This window comes from Ursus americanus, chromosome 26, assembly GCF_024610735.1.
Source record: "Ursus americanus isolate L20-20 chromosome 26, mUrsAme1.1.p, whole genome shotgun sequence".
Classification (NCBI taxonomy): domain Eukaryota; kingdom Metazoa; phylum Chordata; class Mammalia; order Carnivora; family Ursidae; genus Ursus; species Ursus americanus.
The window spans coordinates 18,814,213-18,836,970 of NC_142152.1; the positions used below are offsets into that span (position 1 = coordinate 18,814,213).

At 44.6% G+C, this 22,758-nt stretch overlaps 3 protein-coding genes across 5 annotated transcripts in view; 2 read left to right on the top strand and 1 right to left on the bottom strand.

Moving 5' to 3' along the window:
- RIOX1 (ribosomal oxygenase 1) overlaps positions 1-5,151 on the top strand; it is a 31,849-nt gene extending 26,698 nt beyond the window's left edge. Inside the window, exon 3 of the transcript XR_015721815.1 lies at positions 4,635-5,151. The gene's annotated coding sequence lies outside the window, so the exon portion shown is untranslated. The remainder of the gene's footprint in view (positions 1-4,634) is intronic.
- HEATR4 (HEAT repeat containing 4) overlaps positions 1-8,955 on the bottom strand; it is a 48,987-nt gene extending 40,032 nt beyond the window's left edge. For both annotated transcript variants that reach the window (XM_087856116.1, XM_045807859.2), the window contains exon 1: positions 8,833-8,955. The gene's annotated coding sequence lies outside the window, so the exon portion shown is untranslated. The remainder of the gene's footprint in view (positions 1-8,832) is intronic.
- Positions 8,956-9,004: 49 nt separating this feature from the next.
- LOC123799009 (acyl-coenzyme A thioesterase 1) lies at positions 9,005-17,984 on the top strand. 2 transcript variants are annotated; one of them, XM_045807862.2, is made up of 4 exons: positions 9,005-9,575; positions 11,501-11,703; positions 13,541-13,916; positions 16,246-17,984. In XM_045807862.2, exons 1-4 carry the CDS (start codon positions 9,005-9,007, stop codon positions 16,311-16,313), a joined length of 1,218 nt encoding a protein of 405 aa, XP_045663818.1. In that variant the 3' UTR covers positions 16,314-17,984. The 2 variants fall into 2 exon arrangements, with proteins under 2 accessions (XP_045663818.1, XP_045663817.1); XM_045807861.2 differs by lacking the exon at positions 16,246-17,984 and having other exon boundaries at positions 13,541-15,481.
- The last annotated feature ends 4,774 nt before the right edge of the window (positions 17,985-22,758 follow it).

Consider the following 22,758-nt stretch of genomic DNA (forward strand, 5'->3'; position numbering starts at 1 on the left):
CTTTGCTCCATACTTGACAAATTCTATCCATTCTTCCAGGCCTAGGTCAGTTCCTACCTTCTCCAGAACTTTCTTGACCTATCCAGGCCTCCATGTCCCACACAAATTTATAAATCACTCCTCGTCTGTACCAGTTTGTTTGTTTTTTTAATTCCAGTATAGTTAACATACAGTGTTAAATTAGTTTCAGGTGTGCAATCGTGACTGCGTACCAGTACTTTCAACTCTCAGTCCTATGGCACCTCGCGTTGTTAGTTATTTGGCTCTCTAATTATATTGCCCAAGGACCATGTCTTCTGTCTCTGCTGTCTTTAAAAATCACCCAGTACCTTTCCATATTGCTACACAGTCTTCATTGTTAAAGTGTTTAACAGCTACAGAATATTTTACCAAGTAGGTAAATCACCTTTTCCTTAATTATTGGGCAAGCTGTTTCCAGGTTTTAGCTAGCATGGAAAATACTGTAGAGAACAAATGCCTGCATTTAATGCTTTTTTTTTTTTTTTAAAGATTTATTTTATTTTAAAGAGAGAGTGTGTGCATGCAAGCAGGGGGAGGGGTGGAGGGAGACAGAAAGGGAGAGACAATCTCCAGCAGACTCCTCTCCAAGTGTGGAGCCTGACATAGGGCTCCATCCCAAGACCCTGAGATCATGACCTGAGCTGAAACCAAGAGTCAGATGCTTAACCGACTGAGCCACCCAATGCCCCTACATTTAGTGCTTTTTAAAATAATTTTCCTTTTGAAGTTCTTCCTTGGTCTAATAATGATAATTGACAATTATGAAGTATAGACATACCTCAGAGATATTGTGGGTTTGGTTCCAGACCACTGTAATAAAATGAATATCATAATAAAGTGAGTCAAATGAATTTTTTAGTTTCCCAGTACATGTAAAAATTTTTACACTGTATTGTAGTTGACAGAATGTGCGATAGCATTATGTCTAAAAACCAACATACATACCTTAATTTAAAAATATTGCTAAAGGGGCGCCTGGGTGGCACAGCGGTTAAGCATCTGCCTTCGGCTCAGGGCGTGATCTCAGCGTTATGGGATCGAGCCCCACATCAGGCTCCTCCGCTATGAGCCTGCTTCTTCCTCTCCCATTCCCCCTGCTTGTGTTCCCTCTCTCGCTGGCTGTCTCTATCTCTGTCAAATAAATAAATAAAATCTTTTAAAGAAATAAAAATAAAAATAAAAATATTGCTAAAAAATGTTAACCATCATCTGAGCTTTCAGTGAGCTGTGATCAGAGATCACCATGACAAATACGGTGATAATGAGAAAGTCTGAAAGAGAGCGAGAATTACCAAAATGTGACACGGAGACACAAAGTGAGCAAATGCTGTTGGGAAAATGGCACCGATAGGCTGGCTTGACACAGGGTTGCCACAAACCTTCAATCTCTCAAAAACGGAGTATCTGTGAAGTGCAGTAAAGTGAAGCACAATAAAATGTGGTATGCCTGCACTTTGTCAAGGGCTTTACACGGGAAGATACTATGGTTTTTAATGTGTATGGAAAGAAGCGGAGGCTCCGAATGGGTAAATGAATTGCTTCAGGTCACACAGGCCGTAAGTAGAAGAGCCAAGTTTTAAACTTTGCTGCCAGATTGCAACTCCAGAGCGTTTAATCTCTGTGCCACACTGGCTTTCCAGTACCTTCTCTCTTTAGGACTCGATTTGGTCCACTTTCTTCTGTCTATTAAATCTGACCTGTGGGTATATTTCTTTTTGTTATGAGCCTGCTTTTATCTAGATGTACTAGGCCAGAACTGATAACCTCACTCAAATTAACTCATACATGATTAGTATGATATCAGGAATTTTTGCACAGAAGATAATTTAGTTGTTCAATCTATTCATAACTATGAAGGCACCATGGCCATAAGGGCATGGAGTATTTTAAAAGTTAGACTAAAAAAAGTTATGGCAAGGGTAGAAGGTGGTCACAGGTGATAATTTTCTGAAACAGTGCCTACTCTCACTGGTTGAAGAAGAATGATTAGATGTAAACAATATTCATGTGCTCATGCCTCGTGTATTACCTAGAACATTTTATCGTCTTTTTTAAAGATTTTATTTATTTATTTGACAGAGAGAGAGAGCACAAGCAGGGGTAGTGGCAGGGAGAGGGGGAGGGAGAAGCAGGCTCCCTGCTGAGCAAGGAGCCTGATCCAGGGCTTGATGCCAGGACTCTGGGGTCATGACCTGAGCTGAAGGCAGACACTTAACCAACTGAACCACCCAAGCGCCCCACATTTTTATCATTCTTAACATATCAGTGCGTCAATTCTTGCTTCTAAGGCAGGGGCCATTTTGATCCTAAACACTTGAAAAACAGATGAGGACTGGTTTCACCCCAAGGCGACTATACAGAATGATTTGGGGTGTCCCACATATATATACCCTTTAGCAGGTGGCATACAGAATTTTTGGTTACAATCCCAGCATCCCAGAAAGAATACCATATTAGCATTATCAGTTATTATAAATCATCAAGGTATAGTTATTCTCATCTAGTATGATGGCTTGTTGAAAAGTGGGGAACTCCTCATGTGTTTTGAAAAGGAATGAGGACAGGACAAAATGTTAAAGGGTTTGGTCAAAAGAGGCTTATCCTTGGGGCGCCTGGGTGGCTCAGTTGTTAGGCGTCTGCCTTCGGCTCGGGTCATGATCCCGGGGTCCTGGGATTGAGCCCCACATCGGGCTCCCTGCTCAGTGGGAAGCCTGCTTCTCCCTCTCCCACTCCCCCTGCTTGTGTTCCCTCTCTCGCTATGTCTCTGTCAAATAAATAAAATCTTTAAAAAAAAAAAAAAGAGGCTTGTCCTAGATGGACTTAGGGTCAGAAAACAAGTGTAAGGCCAGGTTCTGCACTTCCCAGCCCACCTGGTTTGCCTCGGTGTGCCAGTCTGAAAATAGAGTTTGATATCTGTTCTAATTTATTGTTGATATGAAGCTCAAAATTAGGGAACATGTATGAAAGATTTTTTGCAAGCTTCATAGTATTACATAACTGTGAAGAATTATCACTGATTTAGAGCATGGACTATGGCCCTAAAGGTAAGTCTCTGGGGTCCCACAGTTAGATGGTGCACTGGGCACTTAGAGAACAGGTTAGGAATACTAGGGCCCTTGTCAGTTAAAAGAGAAGGTGGATAGAGAGGGAAGAAAAAAACCTATGTATGGAGTTTGGAGGCTCCATATTATCCAAACTTTAATGTTACCTAGACCAACATTGAGGCAAGGTCCTCTCCCAACAAATGGCCCCTTAAGAACCAAAAGCAGGGGGTGCCTGGATGGCTCAGTCGGTTAAGCTGTCCAACTCTTGATCTCAGCTCAGGTCTTGATCTCAGGGTTGTGAGTTCAAGCCCTGTGTTGGGCTCTGTGCTGGGCATAGAGCCAACTTAAAAATAAATGATTTTTTTAAAAATGTGCCAAAGCAGAGTGGCACGTCCCAGGTGCCTTTATGTACACACAGCATAAGAAACTGAGGGGCGCCTGGGTGGCTCAGTCAGTTGGGTGCCTGCCTTGGGCTCAGGTCATGATCCTGGGGTCCTGGGATGGAGCCCCATGGCTGGCTCCCTGCTCAGCGGGGAGTCTGCTTCTCCCTCTCACTCTGCTCTTCTGCTCTCCCCCCACCCCCCACCGCTCATTCTCTCTCAAATAAATAAATAAATAAAATCTTAAACATACAAAAAAAAAAATGAATACACAGCAACCTGTAGTCAGTGAAACCTGGCATAACTGCAGGTCAGGTAATCTGGTAAACAGCAATCACCAGCATTACCACTGCACCTCTAGGAACCTGGCTAGACAAGCAGGAGTCAGGTTGGAAGGGTTAGGCCATATGCCTCCAAATAAAACCTAATAGAAGAATCCAGATTCCAATGAGTGATATCTCAAAGGTTCCAAATTTAGTACCACCTTTCGGTTCACCTTCCCAGTCCCCTGCACTCATCCCCTGGTCTGGAACCTTTATTCTGCAGAAATAATTGAAGGGGGCTGAATAATTCCTGCTAAAAAGAGTAATGCCTTGCTTTTTCCTTGTTATTAAAGCAGCAGAAACCACCACAGGAGGCTAAAAAGCAATAAACTTCATAATAAGCACAGTATTTCTGAGAGCTTTTAAAAAGTAATAGACTCTCACCTCCACCCACAGTCTGAAGTTTTAATGTAGGGCCCAAGAGGGGACAGTCAGCTTCCAGGACAGTATTAATGGTTAAGGACCTTCTTGAGGAGCTTGTTAAAATGCAGAATCCTGTGTCCTACGTCCCAGAGTATTGATTCAGTCGACCGCAAGTGAAGCCTAGAAATTTGCATTTCAACCAGCTCTCACAGGTGTTTATACACATTAAATTCAGAGAAGTCACAGCCCCAATAGGTATCTGTGGGGGGAATGAAGGAAGCTTGGTGGTGGGGAGAGCAGGATCAGGGAACACAGCCTCTTAACCTGGCTTGTTTCAGACCTCTGCCCCTGCTGCCTCTTTCTCATCAGAAAGTTCCTTCATTTTCCCCCTCTACTTTCTAATTCCTGCCCTTCCCATGCACTCACACAGATCTACTACTGTCCCCTGAGATTACTACGGAAACTCTGCCATAAACATGATTCTGTTCTCTTTTATCTTACAGATTTCAAAACTGAGGCCCAGAGAGAAGAGACACTATGAAGATCACAGTACTGGTTAATCCCTGAAGCAATCCTGACCCTTTTGACACCTAATCCAAATCCAAAATCTTTTCAACTACTTCAGACTTCCTCTCATCATTCAGCTGATGCTAAAAGCTCTTTTCAGACACTGGTAAAGTAGCAGCGTCTTGAAATTACCTTCAGGATGGACTCCCGCAACCCAGTCTTCAAGGGGAAGCAAGGTTCTGCATCCTAAACCTCCCTTCGTTTCTTAGGTTCCAAAGCTGTTTATATTAGTTACCAGGCAACCTCCTCTTTAGAATTCCGTGGGTCTACTGACAGAATTTGCGGGTTCGGGGCACCTGGGTGGCACAGCGGTTAAGCGTCTGCCTTCGGCTCAGGGCGTGATCCCGGTGTTATGGGATCGAGCCCCACGTCAGGCTCCTCTGCTGTGAGCCTGCTTCTTCCTCTCCCACTCCCTCTGCTTGTGTTCCCTCTCTCACTGGCTGTCTGTCTGTCGAATAAATAAATAAAATCTTAAAAAAAAAAAAAAAGAATTTGCAGGTTCAATCATTGGTATCCTCAGCTATTTATTTAATTTCCTTTTGAAAACAACTTTGGGAAACTGCATTGTTATTTATTGATTGATGGCACAATGGACTTCTTGGTCATCCTTTGAAAATAAACCTCTAAGTCTGTGCAGCTCCATATTTTTCCCCCACAAGCGTTCATAAGTCCTGCTGTGAAAGAGGCAAAGCAGGGAACACACGAACACCCAGCTCTGGCATGCTTCAGATTACTAGGCTAATAGAACAAATAGTAAAGTAGAATGGGTCTGTCTTTGGGATCTTTTCCAATCCCCTTTCAGCTCCACCTCCACTTAATCTCCTTTGATCACACAGTTCAATTCCATCTCTCCTGCTCCCCAAATCCTGGCTAGATGATCAGCTGGTGACACTGTTTTTACAAAGGGACTCTTCAAATTTCATATTTCTACTAGTAAAATCCCGGCCTCCAGAATACTGGTCTTCAGGAGTTCGCTTATGAAAACAATTTGTCCTGACAGCAGGAAGGATTTCTGGGCATGAGATTCTGTCTGTCTTGTTGGCCTCGGGCTGTTCAGGTGGTCACCGTATCTTGCTGACCAACTTAAGCACTCACTTTAGTGCCTGCGCTCAAGCTGTGCTCAGACCCTGGGACCCTTAAATAAAACCTTTAAAAAAAAATAAAAAGACCCTGGGACCCTTACAAAAGGGTAAAAAGGCATAGTATGAGATGAAAAGACTGAAAAACTTAAAAATTCAACAGAATTACATGTGATCTAGCAATTCTACTACTTATGAGTATATACCCAAAAGAACTGAAAGCAGGGGCTCTTAAACAGGCATTTGTACACCCATGTTCATAGCAGTGCATTCACAGTGGTCAATGTGGAAACAACCCAAAACCCATCAATAGATGAATGGATAAAATGTATTGCATACATACAGTAAACTATTGAGGCTTAAAAAGGAGGGAAATTCTGATACATGCTACATATATGGATGGACGTGGAAGACATGCTAACTGAAATAAGACACATAAGGACAAATGCTGTATGATCCTACTTATATGAGGTACCTCGAATAGTCAAATTCCTAGAGACAGAAAGTAAAATAGTGGTTTCCAGGGGCTGCAGGGGTTTTCAGCTTGGGCGATGAGAGTTCTGGAGATGGATAGTTGCACAATACTGTGAGTGGACTTAACTATACACTTAAAAATGGTTAAAATGATAAATTTTATGTTTGTATAATATTTTTATTATACATTTTTAAAAACCATATTTAATTATGAAAGCCATGTTATTTCTTTTTCTTTTCTCTCTCTCTGTTTTTTGTTTTTCTAAGTAGGCTCCATGCCCAGCGTGGAGTCCAAGGCGACCCTAAGATCAAGACCTGAGCTGAGGGGCGCCTGGGTGGCTCAATTGTTAAGCATCTGCCTTCGGCTCAGGGCGTGACCCTGGAGTTCTGGGATCGAGCCCCACGTCAGGCTCTTCCGCTGGGAGCCTGCTTCTTTCTCTCCCACTCCTCCTGCTTGTGTTCCCTCTCTCACTGGCTGTCACTCTCTGTCAAATGAATAAATAAAATCTTTAAAAAAAAAAAAAAAGACCTGAGCTGAGAGCAAGAGTCAGATTCTCAACCAACAGAGCCACCCAGGCATCCCAACATGTTATTTCGGATAGAAATTCTGGATAAAGAAGAAAATTAAAACTACCCAAAATACCCCAAAGCCTAAGAAACAATAGTTTGAATAACTGTTGACTGATCTTTTTTTTTTAATGTATTGATACATATTTTTTAAGGTTATACAGATCTCTACCTGCTTTCAGTGTCATGCAAGTTTCCCCATCATATTCGCTATAACATCTTTAATGGCTACATCTCTTGTTTATATGACTGCATCACAATTGATTAAACCAAATTTATATTGCTAGTTTGTTTCTAACTTTTCCTCTATTAAAACAACAATATGATAAGCATCTTTATAGCCAATATATACATACATTCATGAATACTTACTTAGGAGAAATTCCTAGAAGTGGAATTGTGAGTCAAAGGGAATACAACTTTTAAACATTTTTAACCAGATTGCTCTGAAAAGGTCATACCAGTTTATGCATTCATCAACAGTATGAGTATCTGTTTTACAAATCTTTAACATAGGACATATCATGTAAGAACAATTAAAGCATAATGGTTCAGAGCACAGACTGGAATCTGATTGCAAAGATATAAATCCCAGTATTTCAGGACACTTGGGTGGCTCAGTTGGTTAAGCATCTGCCTTCAGCTCAAGTCATGATCCTGGGGTCCTTGGGTCCTGGGATCAAGTCCTGTATTGGGCTCCTTGCTCAGCAGGGAGCCTGCTTCTCCCTATGCCTGCTGCTCCCCCTACTTGTGCGTTCTCTCTCTCTCTCTCTCTGACAAATAAATAAATAAAATCTTTAAAAATAAATAAATCCCATTACTTCTAGTTGTTTGATTTTCAGCAAATCAGTTCACCTCTCCCTCCTGGCCTTAATTTTCTCATAAGGGTCTTGAAAGGATTAGGAACTATTATTATTTACCTTCTTTAGTTTCTGTGCACAAAATACACTGAAATATCCCACAGAACCAGTGCAAAACTAATTAGAGCTACAGGGAATTGCATGATTAATAACGAGCAGGACCTGAGAACATTTGAAACTAGGTAAAAAGGCTTGGTTGGGAAGGTCCTTGAGGGTGGTCATGGGGGGCAGTAGCTAACAAGTGTTGTGGGCTTGAATTGAGCTTACACAGCTTGCAGGTTTCTCTAATAAATATGAAAAAAAAATCATGAATCTAAAATCAAATACAGTCTTGGAAAGGGCCTCAAGTTAAGTTTGATGAAAAATTCACCACTAGGTGGAACCCATCCCCACTAATGAAGAAGGGGAGGGAAGAAAGATGTCCCAGATGAGAGGGACATAACATTTGCCTAGTACAGAAACTCGACAATGCAGTATAATAACGATGATCTCATTTGGCTATTTTTACACCTACAAGGAACGAAGCTGTGGTCACACAGCTAGTAAAACTCCAGGCCCCTTAAATGTGGGGATGGTGTGGAAGATAAAGCTATACACAGGTAATTCACAAGCAAAACACCATGATGCACACTTTCCCAAATGTCTTATGATAATTGAGAGTAAACTACTCAACAAACTGATAAAACTCAATTCCAGTCCTGCAGTCCTCTTAGCTGTTAAGAATCTGGCGACAGGAGGGGCGCCTGGGTGGCTCGGTCAGTTAAGCTTCCGCCTTTGGCTCAGGTCCCAGCCCCGCCTTGGGGCTCCCTGCTCCGCGGAGAGCCTGCTTCTCTCTCTCCCTCTGCCCTCCCCCCGCCCTACTCGTGCTCTATCTCAAGTAAATGAATAAATAAAAATCTTTTTTAAAAAAAGAGTAGAAAAATAACAACCCACTCAAAATTAATTTTTTAAAAAAATTTGGCGACTGGAGACTTTCCTAGCTGCCAAAGTTCTTCAGAGCCAGCCCTTAGTTTGGCAAACAGTGCACGGGCCAAGGAGCTCCTGAGAAGCAGAACTGGAGAAGTCTTCCCCCACATGAAGTGCAGGTTTTTCAGTATGTAAAGCAAGTTCCTGTGTGTTATTTTCGCTCTTGCTTTCAAAGGTAAGTCACTGACCTGGTGGGACAGGAGTCTGGCCCTCCCAGCTGAATCTGGTAGGCTACCCAAACCCCAGGCGGCGCTTAACATGCAGATGAGGCAGTCCGCCACTAGAGGATCTTTGAGCAGTTTCTAACTTTTCTTCACTGCCTCCGTTCTGCTGATTCGAGGACCGAAATCAAAAGGCAAAATGGTGGCCTCCTCTGGCGCTATCCTGCGAGCTTCTGGACTCGGCCGATGGGGCCACCTGCCAAGGTCTCCAAAGCTGTGGTCTGGTGGCCGGGTCTCTTGGGCCCCTGCCCGAAAGACAGCGACCTGGAGCCTGCAGCCCGCGGGCCGCTGCCGCTGGGACGAGCCCGTACGCATCGCCGTGCGGGGCCTGGCGCCGGGACAGCCCGTCACACTGCGCGCCTCCCTGCGCGACGAGAAGGGTGTGCTCTTCCGGGCCCACGCGCGGTACCAAGCCGACGCCGACGGCCTCCTGGACCTGGAGCGCGCGCCCGCGCTGGGCGGCAGCTTCGTGGGGGTCGAGCCCATGGGGCTGCTGTGGGCCCTGGAGCCCGAGAAGCCCCTGAATCGGCTAGTGAAGCGGGACGTGCAGACGCCCTTCGCCGTGGAGCTGGAGGTGCTCGACGGCCACGAGCCCGACGCCGGGCGTCTCCTGGGCCGGGCGGTGCACGAGCGCGAATTCCTGGGGCCCGGGGTGCGGCGGGAGCCGGTGCGCGCGGGCCGGGTGCGCGCCACGCTCTTCCTGCCCCCAGGTGAGCGCCCTGCGTCCCAGGCTGACCTGCTTGCCTTTCTCTTGTCTCCTGCACTTCTGCCGACAGTAAGGAGGTAGCTCCCAACATTGTAGAGGTCTGTGGGGGCCTCAAAGTGGGCCCTGGTGGGGAGGTGGCTCTGCCTCTCCAAAACTGAGAGGTCGGTTGGAAGACATCATAAGGAAAGGGAAAAGACAGTTTTAAGTGAAAACAAAGACATTTATAAGGTAGTTCCAAGTCTTTTTTTTTTTTAAGCTTTTATTTATTTATCCGAGAGAGAGAGCACAGAGGGAGACTGAGAGGGAGAAGCCGACTCGCGGCTGAGCAGAGCCCATTGTGGGGCTCCATCCCAGGACCTTGAGATCGTGACCTGAGCCGAAAGCAGATGCCTAACCGACTGAACCACCCAGGCAGCCCAATAGTTCCAAGTCTTTAATGATTATTTTTAAAAATATTTTATTTTTAAGTAATCTCTACACCCATGGTGGGGCTCAAACTCACAACCCCCAGATCAAGAGTCCCATGCTCTACCGACAGAGCCAGCCCCTTTAATGATTTTTTAAATGGTATATTTAAAAATATATGGGGCACCTGGGTGGCTCAGTCCTTAAGCGTCTGCCTTCGGCTCAGGGCGTGGTCCCGGGGTCCTGGGATCGAGCCCCGTCTTGGGCTACTCTGCGGGGAGCCTGCTTCTTCCTCTCCCACTCCTCTGCTTGTGTTCCCCCTCTCGCTGGCTATCTCTCTCTCAGTCAAATAAATAAATAAAAATCTTTAAAAACTATATATGTATATATATATAGAGAGAGAGAGAGCAAAATATAGCAACTTTGCTTCTAACTCTCACAGTATATTAAGGTTTAGGAAAATTAGCATGAAGGGGAAGGCTGGGTGGCTGAGTGGGTAGGGCATGGCTGTCTTCGGCTCAGGTGGTGATCCCAGGCTCCCTGCTCAGTGGGAAGTCTCTGCTACTCTCTCTACTCTCTCTCTTTCCCTCTCTCTCTCACCCTGCCCATCCCCCCACTCATGTGCTCTTTCTCTCTCAAATAAATAAATAAAATCTTTTAAAACAACAAAACCCAGGGGCGCCTGGGTGGCACAGCGGTTAAGCGCTTGCCTTCAGCTCAGGGCGTGATCCTGGCGTTATGGGATCGAGCCCCACATCAGGCTCTTCCGCTATGAGCCTGCTTCTTCCTCTCCCACTCCCCCTGCTTGTGTTCCCTCTCTCACTGGCTGTCTCTATCTCTGTCGAATAAATAAATAAAATCTTTAAAATAAAATAAAAAAATAAATAAAAAATAAATAAAACAACAAAACCCAAAAACAGTTTTATTCATTCAGCAGTTGAAGAACGGGTTTCCAGGCTGGGTTTCAAGTCTTTGGAGATGATGATTAAAGTCACTACAAACTTGCATACGTGTTTTTGTGAGAACACAAATTTTCATTTCTCTTGGGTGAATACCTAGGAATGAGATTGCTAAATCATATGGTAAGTGCGTGTTTAACTTTGTAAGACATTGCCCAGCTGTTTTCCAAAGTGGCTGTATCATTTTGCATTTCCACCAGCAGTGTATGAGCGTTCCACTTGTTCTACCTGCTCTCAGGCATTTGACATTGTCAGCTTTAGGGGGCGGGGGGGGGGGTAGTGGTAATGATTTTGCTCTTTTCATTGTCTGCTTGTAAATTATTTTTAATTACAAAAGTAAGGCATGCTTTTTGTAAAGAATCTGTGGGGCTTTGAGGCTCTGGGTATAGGGGAAATGTGCATTGAGCCTATGCCACTGTCTGGATCTTTGAAAACCAGAGATCTTCTAGCATTTCTGATTGTCAATAGAAAACTTTGACATCACCAAGTAGGCAACACAGGGCTTTTGACCCCACTGCAGAGAGTTTCAGGAATAGTTCAGTTTTGTGTTTTGTTTCTTCCAAAGAACCGGGGCCCTTTCCTGGGATTGTGGACATTTACGGAGTTGGAAGTGGCCTTCTGGAACATCGAGCTAGTCTACTGGCTGGCAAGGGTTTTGCTGTGATGGCTCTGGCTTATCATAACTATGAAGACCTCCCCAATGGCCTGGAGATCCTCCACCTGGAGTACTTCGAAGAAGCTGTGAAATACCTGCTGGGTCACCCTCAGGTTGGAACTTCTCTAGGTTTTATGATCTATGTATCAGTGTCTTCATAACTGCTCTTAATTTTCACAAAATGTGACAAATTCACCACAGCCACTCCCAGTCCCCCACACATACTACCATTTAGAGTCACTTCTCATAGACCGTTTCTATGCAGTTTTATGTTATCGTATTTCCTGCTAGCAAAGATGTTCTTAGTTGGTTTGGAATTTTAAATCCCCGTACTTTACAGTATATCATAATAAGCCCAAACATATTTGAGAACCCTGGCTTTGATACAGGAAGTAGAGGGAAAGGGGACAAGAAACACTATCTCCAGAAGGCCCTAGGTTAAATGTGCATAACAACCCTCTCTTCCTTGTGGCCCCTCCGAGAGCACAGTGTTAAGTATTCAAGAAGAACTGGGCAGGGGCACCTGGGTGGCACAGCGGTTAAGCGACTACCTTCGGCTCGGGGCGTGATCCCGGCGATCTGGGATCGAGCCCCACATCAGGCTCTTCTGCTATGAGCCTGCTTCTTCCTCTCCCACTCCCCCTGCCTGTGTTCCCTCTCTCGCTGGCTGTCTCTATCTCTGTCAAATAAAAATAAAATCTTTAAAAAAAAAAAAAAAAGAACTGGGCCGCCAAAGAACCTAGGTACTAGGAAGTGTTTTGAGAGTTACAGGCGCAGGATATCAGAGGATCAGGTGATAAACCTTGCTTATTTTACAATTCAGAGCTCAGTGGATGGGAAGCTTTGGAACTCTTAAAAAGGTGATAGTGTGCAGTGGCACCAGCATGAGATGTGGATAGATAAGAGTTAAATGTGTTTTGATTTCACCAATTGCCAGCTAGCCCCATGACCTTGCTGCCTCTCTTTCCTCCTCTAAAAATTTGGGATGATAATATATCATTTAATTTCCTAGTACTTTTCCTCTAGGGGGAATAAATGGTTGAAACCAGTCAGGGGTGCTGTTGTAGAAGCCATAAGAAGAAAAAGACTGCTGTTGAGAGGTGACTCGGAGGGCCATTTATAATAGATGTTGGTAACTGTGACAAGAGCAGTCCTTGTGGGATAGTGCAGACCCAAACTACCTTGAGGGGGTGGGGTAGAGAAGGGAAGACAAAAAGAACAACTCAGACAATTGATCCCCACAAATTTTGCTTTGAAAGAGAGTAGAAAACTAGGGCAGAGTGGATGTGAGGTCGAGGGTTTGTTATGAAAATAGAGCATTAAATACGCCCATGGGAATGGGCCAGTAGAGAGGAAAGTGATGAGGAAGGAGAGAGATGATGTAATTGCAGGAGCAAGTCCTGGAGAATGAGAGTGAAGGAGATTTCCAAGTGTAGGCAGCAGGGGCACCTTTGATAAGCACAGAGGTACTTGGGAAACCCAAGGGAAGGCAGAGAGCTTGAGCTCCTGTGGAACTAACTAGATCCTGCAGGGTCAAAAGAGGCGGAGAGCTGTGCATTGAGCCTATGCCACTGGTGTGAAGAGCTGACACTGAAAGAGAACAGGGTTAAAGGTTAAGAGGCTTGAGGTTGTAGGAGAGGTGTGACATGGTCTTTTGGGTAAGTGGAAAGCAAACATAAGTGAATGTGGCAGGATGGATGGGAAACATGGATGCTGAGAAGCCAGAGTTGTATATCCGCCACACGGTTGCTGAAGTCACCAAGAATGATGATGGAGAAATTGTAGGAAGGAGGATAGGAGGAATACCTGAATACCCCAAGACTGCAAAACTTGGCAAATGGTAGAGCCCAGATTCAGGCTCAGTTTAACCTATTTTCCAATTCTAGGCACTGCTCATCACATTGCACTGTTCATGGCCTCATTCTCCTTCCTCCTCTGTCCTTTTCTCAGGTAAAGGGTCCAGGAGTCGGGCTGCTTGGCAGTTCCAAAGGAGGCGACCTCTGCCTGTCCATGGCCTCATTCCTGAAGGGCATCACCGCCGCTGTCATAATCAATGGCTCTGTGGCCAATGTCGGGGGAGCCTTACACTACAAAGATGAGACCTTGCCCCCTGTAGGCTTTGACCTAAATCGAGTAAGGCTGACCAAAGATGGGTTGGCAGACATTTTGGATGTCCTGAACAGCCCTTTGGAAGGAGCAGACCAGAAGAGTTTCATTCCTGTGGAAAGGGCTGAGAGTGCCTTCCTGTTCCTTGTAGGTCGGGATGACCACAACTGGAAGAGTGAATTCTATGCTAATGAGGCCTCTAAGCGCTTACAGGCCCATGGTAAGAAGAAGCCCCAGATCATCTGTTACCCTGGGGCAGGGCACTACATTGAGCCTCCTTACTTTCCATTTTGCCGGGCTTCCCTACACACCTTGGTGGGTGGTCCTGTCATCTGGGGAGGGGAGCCCAGGGCTCATGCCATGGCCCAGGTGGACACTTGGAAGCAGCTCCAGACTTTCTTCCACAAACACTTGGTGGGGAAAAGTTAGGGGGACTCTCCTGAAAATTTAACCCACTATTTGAAGGTTAGGAGGTGAAACTAATATATGCTAAGCAGCAAAAGTTAAAGACAGTTCACCAGATGTATTATTAAAACACTTTTGGGTTTTTATTCCTTTCTCTTTAAATGACATCACCATTAAAAATAGTCTCCATATGGGACACCTGGGTGGCTCAGTCAGTTGAGCGTCTGCCTTCTGCTTACATCGTGATCCCAGGGTTCTGGGCTTGAGTCCCACATGGGGCTCCTTGCTCAGCGGGGAGCATGCTTCTCCCTCTGCCTGCTGCTCCCCCTGTTTGTGCTCTCTCTCTCTCTCTTTCTCTCTCTCACAAATAAAGAAACAGAAAAAAAAATCTTAAAAAAAAACATAGTCTCCATACAAATTATGTCAGGAATGAAAAGAGAGCCATAAGTATAAGCAACTTTTATTAAAGGTTAAATATTGGAACATTACAGGTGAAGATGCCGTCTCCTTTCAGTGTTCTCACCATTGTCACTACTGTCAGGGAGCAAGAATTACTGTCCTGTCATAGGTCTTTCCAGCTGGACTAAGAATCAGATTGACAAGAGACAGATTAACAGGAGAAAATCAATTCTGATAACATAGGCACAGGAAATCCACACAAACATGGAATTCCAAAGACACTCAGGAAAACGAGGTATGTACGTCATCCTGAACTAAGGAGAAAAGATTAGGGGTCTAGGACTTCGAAGGGAAGGAATGCAATTCACAGGGCAATAAGAGCAGATATTTGATAATTAGATGTTTGCCCTGCCATACAGATGGGTCACTCAGATACAGTTTATCTCTCTTAATAACCCTTATTCTGGGAAAGACCCTCAGTTTAGATTCTTCCATGTAATTAAGGGAAGGGCAGAAGTTTCTCTTGAGCCCGCAGGGTCTCACTTGCCTTCAACTCAAAATAATCTAGCCAAAGTGGCCCATCAATCCCTAGGCTACCAGCATCCTAATAAATAAAATAATCTTTGTGATGATTTTCATGTGTGTCCTTTCACAGATTCTGCTTTAACATGCATATATATAGCAATAAAAAAGGTGTTTTGTTGTGTAAATGTTATTTTAAAAATAATGATTTTACAAAACAAGTAAGTGGTGGAAAGAGGCAGCTTTTACTTCACACAAACCTGATGCCACAGCAACACATGGAACTGACAGTGGTTGTAGTCCCGGAAGGAGACCAGCTGGGGGAGGAAATATGCTTCCAGGGCACCAATTTTATGCCAGTCATTTAATCCTCACAACTCTGGGAGGCAAGTGAAAGAATATGTGCAAACACAGCTCTTGTTCATAACCTTTTTTTTTTTTTTTTAAGATTTTATTTATTTGACAGAGAGCACACTAGAAGGGGGGAGGCGCAGAGGCAGAGGGAGAAGCTGACTCCCTGGCTAGGCAGGGAGCTCCACCCAGGACTCAATTCCAGGGCCCCAGGATCATGACCTGAGGCCAAGGCAGACCCTTAAGACTGAGACACGCAGGCAGGCGCCCCGTTCACAACATTTTAAAGCAAATGTAACCTGCTAGAGTCAGTGATTGCTGTTAACAGTTGTTGAGCCAAAGAAAGATGACCTTGATGCCAATCTAAAGCTCTTCTCCCTAACGATGAAAATTCAGATATTTGCATGTTGGGCATTATACACTAGCAAGGTTGTTCCTCATCCTTAATTAGGAAGGCTTAGAAATTGATGGTTACATCCATGGGCCCTAAGATAAACTTCCAGAGCAGAGATGTCTTCAAGAAAATATTTACAAATAACATTTGGAAACATATTTACAATTATAGAAAAAGAACAGGAAGATTATTAAGATGTAAACATGGCGACTGGATCTTTTTGTTTTTTAAGATTTTATTTGTTTGAGACAGATATACAGAGAGAGAGAGAGAGCATGAGCAGGGGGAAGGGCAGAGGGAGAGGGAGAAGCAGACTCCCAACTTGAGCTGGGAGCTGGACATGGGGCTCGATCCCAGGACACAGTGATCATGACCCGAGCAGAAGGCAGACAACCATGTGAGCCAGCCAGGCGCCCCTGGATCTTTTTTCTTAACATGGATTATGACTTATATTATTTATACTTCCCTTCCTCTCCAGTTTTATCATGGAATTTTCTAAATCGGGACATTATGGAGTTTCCTGCCTCAGATTCAGACAGCACCTAAATAAATAGCGTGTTGTCTGGAAAAAAAGCTCTTAAGTAAGGTGCTAACTAGAGAGTTGTGGTCTCTGGCTCTGCCAAGCCAGGACTAAACCAGAAGAAAACTGAGAGCCAGAAGAAACAAAAACGTATGAAACAGTCGAAGATTATTTGTTTGTTTTTACATGAAGAAAATGTGGTGCTTATAGTTTCTAGTCTCCACTCACCTGGGTGGGCTCAGGGATGCCTCCCCACCCCTGGCCAAGAAGGGAATAGTGGGTGGGGGGCTTCCTCTCTGTGTACTGCTGATTGTGCTTTCTGCATGCTTTCCTCAGCACATGGGCAAGAAAAACCAGACTGGTTTAACATTATTCCCCAAGGTAATTTCTTCACCGTTTATCATGCTGGAACACTTGGTGTCCTCAACGATTCTAGAGCAGGTTCCTGAGAGAGCCTCAGGACAGACACAAAAATGTTAAGAGCATGGATGACCATGTCCCTTGTAGACTGGGCCTTGCAGCAGACACAGGGAGGAGAGGAGCCCCTCCTTTAATTCCCCCCCCCTTTTTTAAAGATTTTATTTATTTATTCCACAGAGAAAGAGAGAGCCAGCGAGAGAGGGAACACAAGCAGGGGGAGTGGGAGAGGTAGAAGCAGGTTCCCAGCGGAGGAGCCCAATGTGGGGCTGGGTCCCAGGACTCCGGGATCACGCCCTGAGCCAAAGGCAGACGCCCAACAACTGAGGCACCCAGGCGCCCCTCCTTTAATCCCTTCTGAACTAAGATGGATGTAGAAACAAGTGGGGGAAATACCATTTCACTGTAGAGGTAGAACAGAATAAAAGTGCCATAGGGACAGTATTATATAAGGATGGGACAAACCACACCTAACTTGGTGGGGAGGTGGGGAGGACTTAAAGAGAAGTGGCATTTCAGAAGGGACTTGAACTACAGGTAGGATTTAAAATTGGTTTATGGCTTTTTCTTTTTTAAGGAAATATATGTTTATTGTAGAAATTTAGAAAATACTGAAAATTCTAAAGAAGTCAAAAGGCAGACAGCTATACTTAGTTACTTGCTACCAGAGTGTACAGTATGGAAAGGGGGACAGGGAGTACCTCTATAATGAAGAAGCATAACAAACACTACCTTAGCCAGGTAAACATCAGGGATAAATTGTGTTGATACCACATAACCTTGGTATGACCGATGTGTTGCAAGTGGCACTTCTCCTCTGCAGTCTTCCACCCAAGAACCCATAACCCTAGTTTCATCATGAGAAAAGCTTCAAGCAAGCCCAAATTAAGGGACATTCTGCAAAATACCTAACCACAATACTCACAACTGTCAAGGTCATGAACAACAGAAAGTCTGAAAAACCGTCACAGCCAAGAAGAGCCTAAGGAGACATGACGAAACGTAATAAGGTATCCTAGATGGGATACTGGAACAGAAAAAGGACATTAGGGAAAAACTAAGGAGATACGGATAGAACATGGAGTTTAGTTCATACGAATGTATCAGTATTGGCTCATTAGTTGTGACGAATATGCCATATTAATATAGGATACTAGCAAAAGGGGAACGTGGGTGCTGGGTATACGAGAAACTCTGTTATTTTTCAACTTTTCTGTAAATTTAAAATGCTTTAAAATAAACTGTTTAAGTATTCAAAAAATAAAGCACAATTAAATGTCCTTCCAGATTTTTTTCTATGTATGTACATGTACTCATATTTTAACCATGTGTATAGATTTTTATCCTGCTTTCCTCTGACCTAACATCATACACTGAGCATGATACCAAAACTTCTGAATGTTGACAATATTTCATAATCTATAATTACTTAAGAGGTTTTCTATTTTGGGACATCCAGGTTTTAAAAACAAGTTAGCTGTAATGATTAGTGTTGTGATGATTACCTTTGTAAATTCATTTCTATGTAGATCTCAGACCATTTCCTCGGGATGTTGAAGACTTCCCTGTTAAGAAAGAGTAAGGCTGGGAATATAAGTTTTTCCTTTAAGGATAATGAATAGGTTCTGTAGAGTTTAAAAGAAGATTCTAGTTCAGCAGGTTTATAGTTTTAAGGAAAAACAAGTTGCAAACTTAATTTATTTCCTAGCATCTCTGTATAGAAGCTATTGGTCACTACTTGACTAACATTTTGCTTTTATTTTATGTTTGTATGTATGTATGTATGTATGTATGTATTTGACAGAGAGAAGGAGAGAGAGAGAGTGCACAAGCAGGGGGAACAGCAGGCAAAGGGAGAGGGAGAGGCAGGCTCTCCATGGAGCAGGGAGCCCAATGCAGGGCTTGATCCTAGGACCCTGGGATCATGACCCAAGCCGAAGGGAGATGCTTAACGACTGAGCCACCCAAATGCCCTTAATTGTTTTTTATTAAAGGTTTTATTTAAGAGAGAGAGAGCATGAGCGGGGAAAGAAGCAGAGGGAGGAGCGAGAGAGACAAGCAGACTCCCTGACAAGCAGAGAGCCTGACCTGGGGCCTAATCCCAGGACCCTGAAACCACGACCTGAGCCAAAGTCAGATGTTTAACTGACCCAAGAACCCGTTTTTGTTTTCTTTAAAGATTTACTTATTTTAGAGAGAGAGAAAGAGAGTACACATGCGTGTGTGTGAGCCTGAGTGGAGGGAGGGTTTAGAGGCAAAGAATCTTAAAACGGGCTCCCAGCTGCGTGTGGAGACTGACATGGGGCTCGACTCCATGACCCATGAGATCATGACCTGAACCGAAACCAAGAGTCTGAGGCTTAACTAACTGAGCCACCCAGGCACCCCACATTTTCCTTTTAAAAGGAGAAGAATTTAGGGGGTGCCTGGGTGGCTCAGTCCATTAAGCATCCAACTCCTGATCTCATCTCAGGTCTTGATCTCAGGGTCGTGAATTAAAGTCCACTGTCGGGCTCCACACTGGGCATGGAGCTTACTTAAAGTGTGTGTGTGTGTGTGTGTGTGTGTGTGTGTGTGTGTATGCCAGTTCTTTTCTTTCTTTTTTTTTTTTAAGATTTTTATTTACTTGAGATAGGGAGACCCCAGTGGGGTGGGGCAGAGGCAGAGGGAGAAGCAGACTACCCACTGAGCAGGGAGCCTGATGTGGGGCTCAATTCCAGGACCCTGGGATCATGACCCGAGCTGAAGGCAGCCACTTAACCGCCTGAGCCACCCAGGTGCCCCATGCCAATTGTTTTCTTAAATCATACATACAATGCATATTGTGTTTGTTTAATCAATATCTCTGACAATCAATGGTACCTTGTAAACCTTGACATAGTTTTATGGAGTCTCAGTGCCAAATTCTACAATCCTCGATAAAACTTCTTTTAAATTTCTGTAAAGTGAAGATTTTTCTCTGTGAGAACTAGCCCAAGTCTTAGTTGTAGAAATCAGTTCTTGGTGAGGGGAAGATGGCAGACTAGGAAGATCCTGAGATCGCTCCGTCCCATGCTTACAACTAGGTGTCACCCACATCCAAGTCACTGAACCAGAGAGCCATGGAAACCCTGGCAGAACAAACTCCACAACTAAATATAGAGAAGAAGCTGTATCCAAAAGGTTAGGAGTGCCACAAAGGCAGAGGGAGGCTGCCTGCAGCAGGGAAGGAGCTGGGTGTGTAGAGGGGGCAGAGACACAGGCCCTTGCACCGATCCCCATAATGTTTGGCTTTGAGAAACAGAGGGGCTGAATTCTTAGAGTTTGTTTAGTGAGTGGGACTTGGAGCCTGGAGTTTTAAAAGTCAGCTGACTCAGCACTTCCACCCAAGAGGGCAAGGGGTAGCTGGGCTGCTGCCCCTAGAGCGCAGCCTGTACAGAGAGGCAACACAAACACAGCAGATTATGCAATGCCAGGGAGCAAATGGGGGACAGGTGTATTCACGCTGATTTCCTAGCATGTTGGGGGCCCTGGAAAACGAGGAAGCTGGCAGGAACCATTTTCATGCCCCACCTCCAGCACAAACACAGGACCATCTGCGGGAGGCTGGGCTGCACAGAACTTGCTGCCTAACCTGCGAGCAGCGCACCACACACTCGCCCACTCCAAGCCTACCTCCTTGGCCCCGGACTCAAGACAAATTTTGTTAAAACTGTACACCAGTCCCGCCCAGCCACAGGGTGCACAGCTGCTGCCCTGAGCTGCCTCCAGTTGGTGCGGGGCACCCAGCCACTGCTGTGTGCTGTGCCCAGCTGCCACCCTGCGCCCCCAGCCAATCCTACACGCTACACCCAGCCAGGCCCCGTCACTGCCCAACTCAGAGCCCAGTCTCACTTCTGGCCACACACACGCCTGGGCCCTAGCCACAGCAGCGCTTCACAGCACTTCAAGGATCTTCCATTGGACTAGTGGCCCAGCACAAACATTGCTACCACCTCCTCCCGCCCTCAAGTTCCCTGGTGGGCACGCCCCCTCCGGACTGGCCTGCCTGAGTCCCACCAACACTACACAGAGTAAGCACAGCTCCAAACAGGCAGAGAGTCAGGGCAGATGATTACACTGAAAGGAAAAGTGACTCAGACACAACAGCAGGGCAAAAGCAACACACAGAGGAGACTCTCCCGAAGTGGCAGGTTCTGCTGAACCGGGGACCCTGCCCTGCAGGGCACTCCAGGACCTCCTCTTCATAAAGTCACTACTTTCAAGAACAAAACACACAGCTGACTTTCTTAACGGAGAGAAACAGACACAGAGAGGCAGCAAAATGAGGACACAGAGATGTATCCCAAATGAAAGAACAGGACAAGGCCACGGCCAGAGATCTACGTGAAATGGACAGAAGTAACATGCCTGATAGAGAATTTAAAGCAATGATCATAAGGATACTCACTGGACTTGAGAAAAGAGTGGAAGACATGAGTGAGACCCTTAACACAGAGATAAGGCATAACAGAGCAGAGATAAAGGTCTCAATAAGCAAAATGAGAAACACAATTGGAATGAACAGCAGGATGGAAGAAGCAAAGGAACAAATTAGTGACCTAAGGAGACAGAGTAATGCAAAGTAACCAGGCTGAACAAAAGAGAGAAAAAAGAATTATGCAAAAGGAGAATAGACTTAGGGAACTCAGTGACTCCATCAAACATAATAACATTCGTATTATAGGAGTCTCAGAAGAAGAGAGAGGAAAGAGGGCAGAAAACGTATTTGAAGAAATAATGGCTGAAAACCTCCCTAATCTGGGGAAGGAAACAGATATCCAGAAACAGGAGGCACAGAGAACTCCCATCAAAATCAACAAAAGCAGACCCACACCAAGAGATATTGTTATTAAATTGGCAAAATATAGTGATAAAGAAAGGATTTAAAAATTTTTTTTATTATGTTATGTTAGTCACCGTACAGTACATCCTTAGTTTTTGATGTAGTGTTCCATGACTCATTGTTTTCGTATAACACACAGTGCTCCATGCAATACGTGCCCTCCTTAATACCCATCACTGGCCCAGCCCATTCCCCCACCCCCCTCCCCTATGAAACCCTCAGTTTGTTTCCCAGAGTCCATAGTCTGTCGTGGTTCGAATGAACCCCTTCTGTTTACCCCCCCTTCATTCTTCCCTTCCTTCTCCTACCGATCTCCCTGCTATTTCTTATGTTCCAGAAATGAGTGAAACCATATGATAATTGTCTTTCTCTGCTTCACTTATTTCCTTAGCATAATCTCCTCCAGTCCCGTCCATGTTGCTGCAAATGTTGGGTAATCGTTCCTTCTGATGGCTGAGTAATATTCCATTGTATATATGGACCACATCTTCGTAATCCATTCATCTGTTGAAGGGCATCTCAAATCCTTCCACAATGTAGCTATTGTGGAAAATGCTGCTATGAACACTGGGGTGCATATGGCCCTTCTCTTCACTACGTATGTACCTTTGGGGTAAATACCCAGTACTGCAATTGCTGGATCATAGGGTAGCTCTATTTTTAACTTTTTGAGGGACCTCAAAATTTTTCTTATTTATTTATTTCTCTTATACACAAATATATGTATGTTTAAAAAAGCAATATGCAAACCTATGGCAATTATCTGGAGACCATGAGAAATGAAACACATGGGTTCAGTCTCTGGCGATTAAGAAATCAACATTACGTTTTCCTTCACATACTCTAAGACTTTCATATATGCTATCACGTCTCATCCTCTATCAGAGACTTTTACCATGTTACACACAAGAACTCTGAGACCCAGAGAAATAAAAAACTTGTTGAAGGCTACTGAACTAGTTAATAAAGTCGGAGCTGGACCTCTGATTACACCTCACCACAATGCTGCTAATCACCTTTTGAGTTCCACATTTGGAGTTAGTGAAGGCTCTGTCACTTCTTAGATAACTTCAGTGGCTTACTATTCCCCAAGCCTCAAGTTCCATCTCAGCGATATTTGAAAAATACTCCCAGTATTTTGTGAACATGTTGAATTTTGTATGTAAAGCACCTGGGCATTGATAAAGAGT

Coding starts and splice junctions, on each gene's coding strand:
- LOC123799009 (XM_045807861.2), top strand. CDS start 9,005: ATGGTGGCCTCCTCTGGCGCTATCCTGCGAGCTTCTGGACTCGGCCGA. Junction 9,576..11,500: donor CACGCTCTTCCTGCCCCCAG/GTGAGCGCCCTG, acceptor TTTCTTCCAAAG/AACCGGGGCCCTTTCCTGGG. Junction 11,704..13,540: donor ACCTGCTGGGTCACCCTCAG/GTTGGAACTTCT, acceptor TCCTTTTCTCAG/GTAAAGGGTCCAGGAGTCGG.